General features: G+C 49.8%; 1 protein-coding gene across 1 annotated transcript in view; it reads right to left on the reverse strand.

Moving 5' to 3' along the window:
- The window catches only part of Smad6 (SMAD family member 6), an 84,091-nt gene that overhangs the window by 69,012 nt on the left and 2,864 nt on the right, over positions 1-12,215 (reverse strand). Inside the window, exons 2-3 of the mRNA XM_013009903.1 lie at positions 11,679-12,210; positions 2,474-2,530 (exon numbers count right to left, since the gene is read on the reverse strand). Of these exons, the coding sequence (XP_012865357.1) occupies positions 2,474-2,530; positions 11,679-12,210 (589 nt within the window). The remainder of the gene's footprint in view (positions 1-2,473; positions 2,531-11,678; positions 12,211-12,215) is intronic.

Consider the following 12,215-nt stretch of genomic DNA (forward strand, 5'->3'; position numbering starts at 1 on the left):
ATCATTTTTCTTATCAAGGACCAGAGAATAAATAAGTTATCTTTAGCCTTGTGAGTCCTACCACTGTAGCGCAACTACTCAACTTTGAGCTGCTTCATCCTGAGAGCCAGAGCAATGGGGAAGTGGACAGACACGTGGCTGGAACTTGACTTCTGACACTAAAACCTGAATTCCATGGAATTTTTCCAAGCCATTTTAAAAGCATAAACCACCTGGCACAGGTGGCTCACACCTGTAATCCTAGCTACCCAGAAGCCTGCGATCTGAAGATCATGGTTCAAAGCCAGCTCAGGCAGGAAAGTCCATACTCTTTTATCTCTAATTAGTCACTAAAAAGGCTTGCTGTGAGTATGGCTCAAGTGGTAGAGCACAAGCCTTGAACAAAGAGTTCAGCGACAGTGCAGTGCCTAGACCTTGAGTTCAAGCCCCAAGCCCAGTACCCCTTTTCCCTCCCCTCCCCTCCCTCACCCCCCCAAAATAGCCAGGCTGGACACCAGTGGCTCACACCTGTGATCCTAGCTACTCAGGAGACTAGGGCCAAATGAGTCTCCCAGGTTAATGACCTCACTGGCTAGACAGTCTAGGGCTAGGATTTTTCCTCTAACGGAACTAAGGGTTTGGTACCTAGCTCCTGGGTTTGGGCCTCAGCCCTGCAGCTCCCTAACTGGGTGCTTCCAACCCCTTACTCAGCTGCTTCCAATCTATCTTGCCAGGTGACCAAGTGCTCCAGGTAATTGCTGAACTGAATATAGCTCTCCATCCAAAAGACATCACTGATTCACAGCCTCCACCCTCCCTATGGGGGTCATGATGGACACTTCTGATCTCACGGAGCCTGGGGTGAGGGCCTGGGATTCCTGAGAGTTCGAACAGATGGTGTGTATCCTCTTGAGAGAATTCCCCCCATTACCCCCCCCCTTTATTTTGGTCAGTCATAGGACTTGAGGCTTGAACTCAGGGCCTGGGTGCTATCCCTGAGCACTCTTGCTCAAGGCTAGTGCTCTACCATTTTGAGCCTGTTGCGTCACTTCCGGTTTTCTGATAGTTAATTGGAAAAGACTTTCACAGACTTTCCTGCTGGACTGGCTTTGAACTGCCATCCTCAGATCTCAGCCTCCTGAGTTAGTTACTCAGGATTACTAGGATTACAAGTGTGAGCCACCAGCACCCGGCTTGGGAAAATCCCTTTACCAACACTAACAGCCAGACCCCTGGGTCTTCTCAGGAATGGAGTCAATGCCACACCATCTGACTTTTAGAAGCTAGCATCCCCCAGAGAAACTGCCCAGGTCACAAGGTCATTCTCTAGGAGCTGGTACTCAGGTCCTCCACATTCTCATTTGGCTTTTTCACCCTAGGCACATTTGAGCCACACCTCTCCTTTCAGCCTTTTGGTGGTTCACTGAACCTAAGTGTCTCAGGGACTTTTTCAACCAAGCCGGTTTTATACTACAATCCTCAGATCTCAGTCTCCTAGTTATAGGGCTAAGCAATGGAGCCTGGCTCTCCTGGGGCCTTTAAGGCCATCTTGACCCTCTGCCAGAATCCCACAGACTCCATCACTGGCCGGACACTGATTTGCATTGAAATCACAGCCCCAAAGACAAGAGCACAAGTAGCTCCACCTGGAAACTCCATGCATTCCTGAGTTTCAAGCTTCCACAGGACACAAGGCCTGCCTCAGAATAGGACTTGTTTGAGAACTTGTTTGAAAAGACATTGCCAGACCACTAAGCTCCCCTAGGGGACAGGACAGGCCCAAGCCGGGGCCCTTATGTAGCAAGACACATTCTCCCTACCTGCTCCCATTGTCACTTCTGCCCAGGTAAACATCTTGACTTAAGGGGGGGGGGGTAGGGTGAGGGATGGAGACATGATGGGAACACAACACACACAAAAATTTGGTGCCCAATAGGTGTGTTACACTCAATTAAAACACACTGGCCAGTGCCAGTGGCTTCTGCCTGTAATTCTAGCTCCTCAGGAGGCTGAGATCTAAGGATTCTGGTTCCAAGTCAGGCAGAAATTTGGATTTTAATCCAAATTAACCAGCAGAATTGAGAAGCAGAGGTATGGCTCAAGTAGTAGAGTGCCAGCCTCGAGCAGAAAAAGACAAGGGATAGTGATAGACCCGAGTTCAAGCTCCCAATACCAATATTCTCTTTCTCTCCATCTCTCCCTTCTCCTCCTTCCCCTTTCCCCTCCTTCCTTCTCTTTGAGTGTCAGGCTGGGGAGGAAAAGGGGCAAAGAGAAATCCCAAGAATTCCAGCCCACCTCTAAGCCATTCATCTCTTACAGGCCCTTGGTTAAAGGTCACGTGGAGGTTAACGATGAGGCAGGAATTTCAAGATGTAAATATAGGCTCAGCGTTAGCCCAATCCTGGGAATGTTTGTTAAAAAAAAAAAACAAAACACATTGCCCCCATTTCAAAGCATCAAGGCTTTCAAGCCAGAAAGGGGGGGGTGCACTTACCCAGTGGCTTGTACTCGTCCCGAGGAGACAGCCGAGAATATGGGGGTGGCGGTGATTCTAGAAGACAGAAGATAAACTGTCATTGTTGGGCGAAGCGGACTGCACAACCTGGGGTTCGGTGTGCTTTTATAACTGTTTTCCTGAAATCATGATCTGAGGTCTCGGGAAGCTCCCTTAACCTCTCCCATCACCCCAACTGCCCAAACCTAATGGAATAGTACACAGAACTTAGGGTGCTCAACCCCAACAGTGCCTCCTCTGGTGTGAGCTCAGGCAAGGCACCCCTCCTCTCCAGTCCTTTTCCTCGGCTCTAAATGGGAGATGATAATCACAGACCTCCTGGCTTTACCAAGAGGAAAAAGAAGATAATGTATGTAAAATGCTTAGCACAGCTCAGGCACAGAGGAAAAACATCTTTACAAAGAGAACCTATTATTATCATAACAAGAGAGCCTGGGGGTGGGTGGGGGTGGGGAGTCAGGCCTTAAGACCCATCCACTACAGCAGAAGCCTTTCAATTTGAATGCGGGGTAAACATGCTTTTGTAATGTAAGTATAGCCCTGCACAGTAGATGGGAAATACTTATACTAGATTATGCTACCCTCGTGAAATTAAGTTAAACCCGGCCTTTCTGCATTTTATTTGCTAAATTTGGCAGGCCTGATCAGAGCTGAGGGTGAACACAGTGGTCTAGACAGGAAAATTTTTTTTGGGGGGGGGTCCGGTTATGGGGCCTGAACTCTGGGCCAGGGCACTATCCCTCAGCTCTTCAGCTCAAAGCTAACGCTCTACCACCTGAGCCACAGCGCCACTTCCGGCTTTTTTTTCTTTTTGCTTAAGTGGTGCTGAGGAATCGAACCCAGGGCCTCAGGCATGCAAGGCAAGCACTCTACCACTGAGCCACCTTCCCAGCCCCGAGACAGGAAAATTTTTTTTTTTACCAAACTAACATTCCTGGGAATAAGAATTAGGTACTTGAAATTCAAACCCAACTCAGGTATCTTTTGTTTTTGGTGGTGGTAGGTGTTTGGTAGTGATAGTGGTGGGGCTTGAACTCAGGTCCTGGGTACTACTGTCTCTTAAGCTCTACTGCTTGAGCTACACCTCCACTTAAAGAGCGCGTCTCAGTTTTCTAGTGGTTAGTTAGAGACAAGAGTCTCATGAACTTCCCCACCCAGGCTGGCTTCGAACCACCATCCTCAGATCTGAGCCTTCTTAGTAGCTAGGATTACAGGCATGACTCACTGGCACCTGGCTCAGGTATCTTGATAGGGGGCCCTAAATTAACCACATCTACCTTCCTACTTTTCTGCTCGAAATAAAAGCAGGGGTGGAGCACTGTCCCACACCCGGCATTTGAGATTCCTTATTGTCTATCTATGGTGTTTTTCCTATGAGTTTCTTTCATTTGCCTAAAATACTCCTCCTTAAAAACATATACTTTGCCTTCAGAAGAATGTCTTAGGTTCTTGCTTTATGGGAAGCAACAATTTGCTAAACTAAGTAACAATTTGCATGAATGAAATGACCCTTCATTTTCTATAAATGAAACTAAACACCATCAAGTTGCAAGTTAAAGCAAACTCCATCTGTGGTAATAAAGTGGTAATAACTATTATTAGGCGGGTATCAGGAATGACACAGGGGTAATGAGTATTTTTGCAATTATAATAAGGCACAATTAGTTGTAAGAGCATTTGTTGTCCTCCATAGGAGGCTTCTCTCCCAGCCTGGCCTTTCCAATCTGAAGTGACTACTAAGCCTGGCGCCAGTGACTCCTGCCTATAATCCTAGTTACTTGGAAAGCTGAGATCCAGAAGATTGGCCAAAAACAAAAAACCAACAACAACACTCCATGAGATTTCAATTAGCCAAAAACAAAAGCCAAGCATTTTCAATTTTATGTGGTTAATCATGTTCATCAGGCACCTCTCTGTGTTTAATACTTTCTTGTCAGGCACAGGTGGCTCACGCCTGTACTCCTAGCTACTAAGAAGGCTAAAAATCTGAGGATCATGGTTCAAAGCCAGGCCAGGCAGGAAAGTCTGTGAGACTCTCATCTCCCAGAAAACTGGAAGTGGTGCTATGGCTCAAGTGGTAGAACACTTTGCCTTGAGCTGAAGAATTCAGGGACAGGGTCCAGGCCCAGAGTTCAAGCCCCACAACTGCAAAAAAAAAAAAAACTTTCTCAAAAATAAAAGTAAGATGACATTATGACCCCATTTCACAGATGAGGAAACTGACTTGCTCTGCCCTGTCCATCCGGTAGAGCTAGAGTTTGCATCCAAAACTGACTCTGTTTAATGAGACTGGGGGAATCCTTATGTCAGAGCTCAGCACAATCACTACTCAGCAAGGCCTCCCTGCCTTCCTGTCAGTGGATAATAACAATGGAGACAGGGTAAAAGTGTGAGACAGGACCTCAGTAACAAGACACACAGGGGTTTTAAGCCACAAGGTTCAAGGGCAGTAATCCTAGCTACTCAGGAGGCTGAGATCTGAAGATCACAGTTCAAAACCTGCCCAGGCAGGAAAAGTCCATGAAACTCTTTTTTTTTTTTTGGTGGGGGGTCCGGCTGTGGGGCCTGAACCCTGGGCCTGGGCACTGTCCCTCAGCTCTTCAGCTCAAGGCTAGCGCTCTACCACTTAAGCCATAGCGCCACTTCCGGCTTTTTTCTTTTTGCTTATGTGATTCTGAAGAATCAAACCCAGGGCCTCGAGCATGCAAGGCAAGCGCTCTACCACTGAGCCACCTTCCCAGCCCTAAAGAACCAATCTTGAGCAAGAAAAAAAGCTAAGGAACAGTGCCCAAACCATAATGTCAAGCCTTAATACCAGCATGAAGAAAAAAAGAAAATCAAGGATGGAAGGGGAATATTTGCCTTCCATTGAAGTCACTTTTTTTTTTTTTTTTGGTCAGTCTTGGGGCTTGAACTCTGGGCATGGGTGCGGGTGCTATCCCTGTGCTCCTCAGCTCAAGGCTAGTGCTTTACCACTTGAGCTACAGCGCCACTTCTGCTGTTATGGCGATTAATTGGAAATAAGAGTCTCACGGACTTTCCTGCCCTGGCTGTCTCTGAACTGTAATTGTCAGATCTCAGCCTCCTGAGTAACTAGGATTACAGGTGTAAGCCACTGGCACCCAGCTAGAAGTCACTTCTGATGCTGGCCCTGGACTTAGGGATGAGAAGAAACTGAGCCCCCACTATAGAAGAGACTACGGTCTGGCAAGTGGAACTGACATGGTCAGGAACTGGCTGGAGAGCCTGAATCAGAGCCAAGTCTCTTACTTCCAACCTCATGCCCTGGTCATAACCCCACAAATGTACCAGAAAGCCTACAAGAATCCTAAGATTAGGGTAACTTTTGCAATACATATAGACATATATATACCATATATACATATATATGTACACACGTATGTATACACACACATACACACACACACAAAAATGATATATATGATTGTCTGAGGCTCAGCAACATAGCATGGTGCTCTGGCCATCTGCCATCCACACTTATTCCCGAAGATAAAACTCAGCTGCAATGAAAGTGCGAGCAGAAGTCAAGCCACTGTCCCCAGTATCTCTACAAAGACTTTACTAGCAACCCAAAAGCTAGCCAGGCCAACTGGTGACTCATGCCTGGAATCCCAGCTACTCAGGGGGCTGAGATCTGAGGATAGCAGTTCAAAGCCAGCTGGGATGGAAAAGTCAGAAACTCTTATCTTCATAGAAATGGAGATGTTGCTTAAGTGGCACAATACCAGCCTTGAGCAAAAAAAGCCAACCAAGAACATTAGGCCCTGAGTTCAACCTCCAGTACCAGCTCAAAAATAAATAAATAAATAAATAAACATAGGGGGCTGGGCATGTGGCTTAGTGGTAGAGCGCTTGCCTAGCATGCATGAAGCCCTGGGTTCAATTCCTCAGTACCATATCAACAGAAAAAGCCAGAAGTGGCACTGTGGCTCAAGTGGTAGAGCACTAGCCTTGAGCAAAAGAAGCTCAGGGACAGCGCCCAGGCCCTGAGTTTAAGCCCCAGGACTGACAAAAACAAAAACCACTGGAGGGTGGGAAGGAGTTAACCTAGGCCTTGAGTAACAGTCACTCAAGCCACATCTGAGTTGGCATTTCCTAATGTCATCAATGAGCCATAAAGAAAATCCATGAACCCAAACTGTAGACATACCAGCTAATGAAGGACACCAGAGGTTTGGGGAGGAAACTTTACCTAATCACAAAACCACTACCGGCAAATGGAAGGTACAAAGGCCTTCACCCCATTACACAGGATATAGAATGTGAGAAATAAAAGGGGTCATGGGGCTCATCACACTCCAGCAAGGTAAAGTACCCACCCAACGCCACAGAAGAGGACAGTAGCAGGTGTAATATTCTACTTTGACTCAACGAAGGAGAAAGCAAATTAGGAATCAATACCTGATCATCCTTTTGTAAAATATTGAGATATAATTCAGACAAGATTCACCCTTTCACTTCCTATACCCCAATTGCCAAACCCTAAAACTTCTTTCATTTGGTATGATGCCCTCGAGATTCACCTACGTGATAGCATGTGCGGGTACTTTACTTTTTTTGGGGGGGGGGAGTACTGGTCAGGGTGGGGGGCCTAGGCACTGGCCTTAAGCTTTGTACTCAAGGTTAGTGCTCTACCACTTTGAACCACAGTGCCACTTCCAGTTTGTTTTTTGTTTTTTTTGTAGTTTATTGGAGATAATAGTCTCAAGGACTTTCCTGCCATGGCTGGCTTTGAACAGTGATTCTCAGATCTTACCATCTTGAGTAGCTAGAATTACAGGCATGAGCCACCACACCCAACTACTTTACTCTTCTTTATGCCTGAATATTCCATTCTACAGATAGATATATCACAGCTTGTCTGCCCATTCATCAGCTAATAAACATTGGCAACTATAACAGGGTACAATGAAATGATTGTGCTTTGAATAATCCTGGATACTTTTTTGTTTTCCAATACTGGGGCTTGAACTCAAGGCCTAGGTGCTGTCCCTGAGCTTTTTTGCTCAAGACTAGCACTCTATCACTTGAGTCACCCCTTACTTCCAGCTTTTTGGTGGTTAAATGAAGAATCTCAGACCTTCGAGCCTGAGCTGGCTTTAAACGGTAATCCTCAGATCTCAAGCCTCTTGAAGAGCTAGAATAACATACAGGAGCCACAGGTACTAACTCAACTGCCCCTAGACCAAGCTTCTCTAGATTTGAGATGAGTCCCCAATATATGAACTCAGGTAAGGCGAGACAAAGCAGCAGAAGAGAAACTTTGGAGGAGGTGGGAGGAGAGATGAGTGTCAGACAGACAGAGATCAGAGATCTGAAACTCCAGCCTTAGGTATGGACTCCAGGAGTTCCCTCCAACTTCCTTTAGAAATAAGAGCACCAATTGGATAGCTAAGGGCCAGGAACCCAGAGCACAGCATGGCTAGTCTCCAGCCCTGCCCAGCTGCCCCCCAGGTCAGCCCTCAAGGGGTACTTAGCCTTCTGGGATCTAGACCCACATTCTAAGCCAGAAGACAGTTCACAGCCCCTCCCAGTACTGGGCACAGTTTCAATTCAGGACACTACCTTCCACACCTCAGATCTTGAACACCCTGGCATCTTGCTCAGGAAAGGATTCACATCTTCCTAGAGCTTTTACAGCCCCTGCCCCCTCCCGAGGGGTGGCTGAGTATTGGGGCGGGGCCTCCCAAGCTCCTCTCCCTTACCCTCTTCCCCCCCCCCCTTCACCTCCCAGCTAAAGGTTCCACTGTGGGAGAGCAGAAAAGGAGCTCCTGGCACTTTAAGGCCGGCGGAGCCTAATTGCCCAGATTCCCCCGGCAGCCAGATAAACAGCGCGGCCGGCTGGCGCCAGCAAGAGGCACCCTGCACATTATCACCCCTTCCTCACCTCCAGGACCGGCAGACCGGCCCAGGGGCCCCGCAGTGGGGCGGGGTGGGGGCTCACAAGCCCAACTGGAAATCGATCTCATTTCAAAGGATAATGCCAGGCTAAGGAAAAGGGGGTGGGGGGGGAGACAGAACTTTTTAGCCCATTCTAATTCCCCCCTGGCTTGAGAACCCAATGTTTTTCTTAAGCAGCCTCCTCCCGTCGTTCAGAAGTTTTCTCTCTCACTCCATCTCTTTTCCCAGGCACAAGTTGGATAATAGTAATTTACTGAATATAATTACAGAAAGAAAAAAAAAAGAAGTGGTGAAGTAAAGAGCAGGAGATTTCTTCCAAAGTTAATGGATACTTTCTGGAGAAAGGAGCCCAATAAACACAGGTCAGAACTGTGATTAAAGTATTTCTCCACATTTCCGTCCACATAGGCACCCACCCGCTCAGTAAAAAGGCACACAGAAGTCACATGCAGAGCAATTCCAGAGGCCCCCAGAGGGTGCCCAGGACAGAGGCTGGCAGGCAGGCAAAGACCTCTGGAGAGGGCAAACAGGGCAGGGAGAACTAGAAATCGCCCTTCCATCCAACACCAGAATTTCTCCCCTTCCCTTTTTTTGGTATCAATAATTAAGGCTTAGTTGGTTCATTCTCTTTCTCTCAAGGCTAGTACTCTCCCACTTGAGACTCACCTCTATTTCTGGCTTTTTTTTTGCTGGCTAATTGGAAATAAGAGTATCACAGATCTGTCTGGCTAGGCGGGCTTCGAACCGGAGACTCTCAGATCTCACAACCTCCCTGAATAACTAGGAATAAAGCCTTGAGCCAGCAGCACCCAGCTTAAACCCTAGATCTGTGAAGATGGAAAAGCCCACCTAGCTAGACCAAGGTCGCAAAGCAAATTGGTGGTTGAAGATCTGGCACAGACACACCAGGGTGACACTCGCTTCCCCAGGATTGTTACTGGGTCACAGGGAATTACCTGTGAGCTGGGGGTGGGGCATGGGTGATTGGTGCGGGGCGTTCCGGTGGACTTTAACTCTAGTTGTATGTCTGCTTGGTGTGTCTGTCTGTCTCCATATCCCAGGTCCCAGCCCTCACCCCTGAGAGCTGGAAGGAGCAGGGTCCCATTGCTGCCAGCCCAGCAATGGGAACCAGGCTGGAGGCCAGAGGGGGGTGGGGAGGGGGGAGCCAGCAGCAGAGGGCTTTCCCGTCCTCAGTCCCAGCAAAGATCAGAGAGGGTCACCAGGACAAACTGGAAATTCTTCCTCCCTTCTTCCCAAGCTGCCCTCCCACGCAATAGCGCCTCCTTCTGGAGGGAGGAAGAAAGTCCAGTCCCAGTGCCAGTCCACAGCAGATTGAAGGAACGTGACTAAAGCTATCCCCATTGAAAGCAAGAGGGAAAGAAAGAAGAGAGGTTAAGCTACTGGCAATCAAGACCTGGTTCTAAGGTGACTGCAAGTTGCTGGTTCTCTCTCAACCTGTTCCTGCCCAAGTTCACTAAACCCAAACCAAAAGTTGGGCTCCCAGGTCATGCAGGGGTAAGAAGAGCAGGGAGTCCTGTCTGGGGCCTCCAACCTGGATATTTGGGCTCTAGGCTAACCAAGAGACCCTCTTCCACCATCTGGCAAGGCAGCTCCCCTAGGTTAAGAGGTGTGGAGCTCAGAGAGGCCATCCAGTTAAATACAAACTCAAAACACCCAGTGGTTCAAAGCACTGCCTGCCCCGCCTCTTTCCCTTCTTCCCTTCTCTCCCTGTCCCCACCGCCCCCCCTCCTAAGGATTCTGTTTCTCTAGGGCATAGATTCTCTCACATTTCCCTCTGCTCGGTGGCACAGTGCCTGGAACAGACCAAGTGCTCAACAAACATTTGCTGGTACATTGACATGAGAGAAAATACCTGTCTGTGGCCCATGTCTGTCCATCTTCTACTACACAAAGACAACCACAAATAGGAGTTCTTTCTCCAGAGAAGCAGAGGAAAGCAGAGGGAAGAAAGCCTCTTCTGGGGGAGGCCCAGGGAACAAACTGCCAGGCAAAGTCCAGTATGGGCCACAACTCAGGACCTGACCCAAGCCCCTAAAATGACCCTGGAGTGACCACACAAAGTGGGCAGTTTACCCCAGTACCATATCTTCAGGAACCACCACAAAAGGGAAACTTCTCCAACTACCACTAAAGGGAAACATTTTCCCTTCTGTCTACTAACACAAGTCCTCACATGATACAGGAGATAATTCCAGGCTTTTAGAAACACCTTCTCTTTTCACCCATCATCTGCCCCTCGGTGCATTGACTCTCCAGGATAAACAGGCCTAAGGAACTTGGGAAACCACCCCCCCCCACTTCCCAGATCAACAGCCTGTAACTGCAGTTCTGTCCCTACAAAGTCCCCAATACTACCTAATGGATTTACATGCACCTCTAAGAAAGCAGTTCCTGCCAGAGGGGGGGTAAGGCAGGAATCAGAACTCCTCTACTGCACAGACCCCAGCCTCTCCTCACCTCAGCCTGGCTTACCTGGGTTGCTACAGTGCACAAGTTGCCTAGGTAAGCCAGGCTGAAGTGGGTGAATGGATGCGGGAGATCCCTGGAAGAGAACAAAGAGGGACCCATTCTCAGAGGTGACAAACTACCTGGCTTCCTCACCCAGGCTCAGATGCCCCAGGGCTCTAAGTGGCCAAGCTGAACATAAAAACTTCAAACGGTGGATAGTGGAAGGATGTTGGAAATGAGGAAGGGATTGTTGTGCAAACGCTGTGCTCCAAAGTACACAAAGGAGCAAAGTGAACACTTTACCAACACGGCACCCACAATCAGTCTTCACAATTTTCACAAGGACAGTTACCTGGGCACAGAAAAGAATGTGCATGTGCATACAAAGGCTGGAAACCTGGGCAGACGGGGAGTAGGGAGGGAGAGGAGGGGGGGATCAACTGCCAAACCTTAGGAGGGAATGCCACTCGCTTATTTGGCCTTCCCTTTGCCTGCCCCCCCCTCCTTTTTCAGCCCGAAACTGAAGCCTCCATCACACCTCTTAAAAAACAACAACAATGCGCTCCCTCCTTCTGGGCGTTGTTAGAACCTTAAAATGAAGTTAGCTGCCTTTTGCAGCGTGCGCTCAGTTTCCCGCGCGCTCCCCCCCCCTCCGCAGGATCGCGGCGCCTCTCTTGGGGAGGAGGGGGTCCCCCTCCTTTCAGGGGTCCCCCCTCCTCCCTCACCCTCCAGGAAGGAGGCCACTGCGGGGCGCGAGGAAAGAGACGCGGAGGCGGCCCGGCGTTGCGCTCACCTGGCCCGCAGAGCCGGCTGAAGTGGTAGGGGTTGCAGCACACGACGGGGCCGTCGGCGGCGGCGGCGAAGCTGTGGCAGCCGCACAGGGGCTTCAGCTCCACGGCGTGTTGCAGATCGGGCCAGCGGAAAAGGCGACCGAGCAGCAGCTGCGGCGGCGCGGGCTGGCCGCCCAGGCGGAGATCGGCGCGCGGCACCAGCACGCAGCCGCCCGGCACGCCGCCGCGGGACTCCACCGCCTCCAGCAGCGTGTCCAGCGAGCGCTCCTTGAGCCGCTTCAGCAGCGAGTACGTGACGGTCTTCAGCTCCTGCTCCAGCAGCAGCAGCCGCGAGCGGGCTTCGCGGCTCCGCCCGCTACTCTCCGGCTCCGGGGCGGCCCCGGCCAGGGGGGCGCCCGCGTCCCGGGGCGCACCGGCGGGGGTGGGCTCCGAGAAGAGACAACAGGTCACCGTCTCGCAGTCACTCTCGGGCAGCCAGCCTGGGCTTCCCGGCTCGGCCACGTCTAGGGGGGAGCCCTCGGCGCCGGCCTCCGGCTCCG

Source organism: Dipodomys ordii, unplaced genomic scaffold, assembly GCF_000151885.1.
Source record: "Dipodomys ordii isolate 6190 unplaced genomic scaffold, Dord_2.0 Scaffold11, whole genome shotgun sequence".
NCBI lineage: Eukaryota > Metazoa > Chordata > Mammalia > Rodentia > Heteromyidae > Dipodomys > Dipodomys ordii.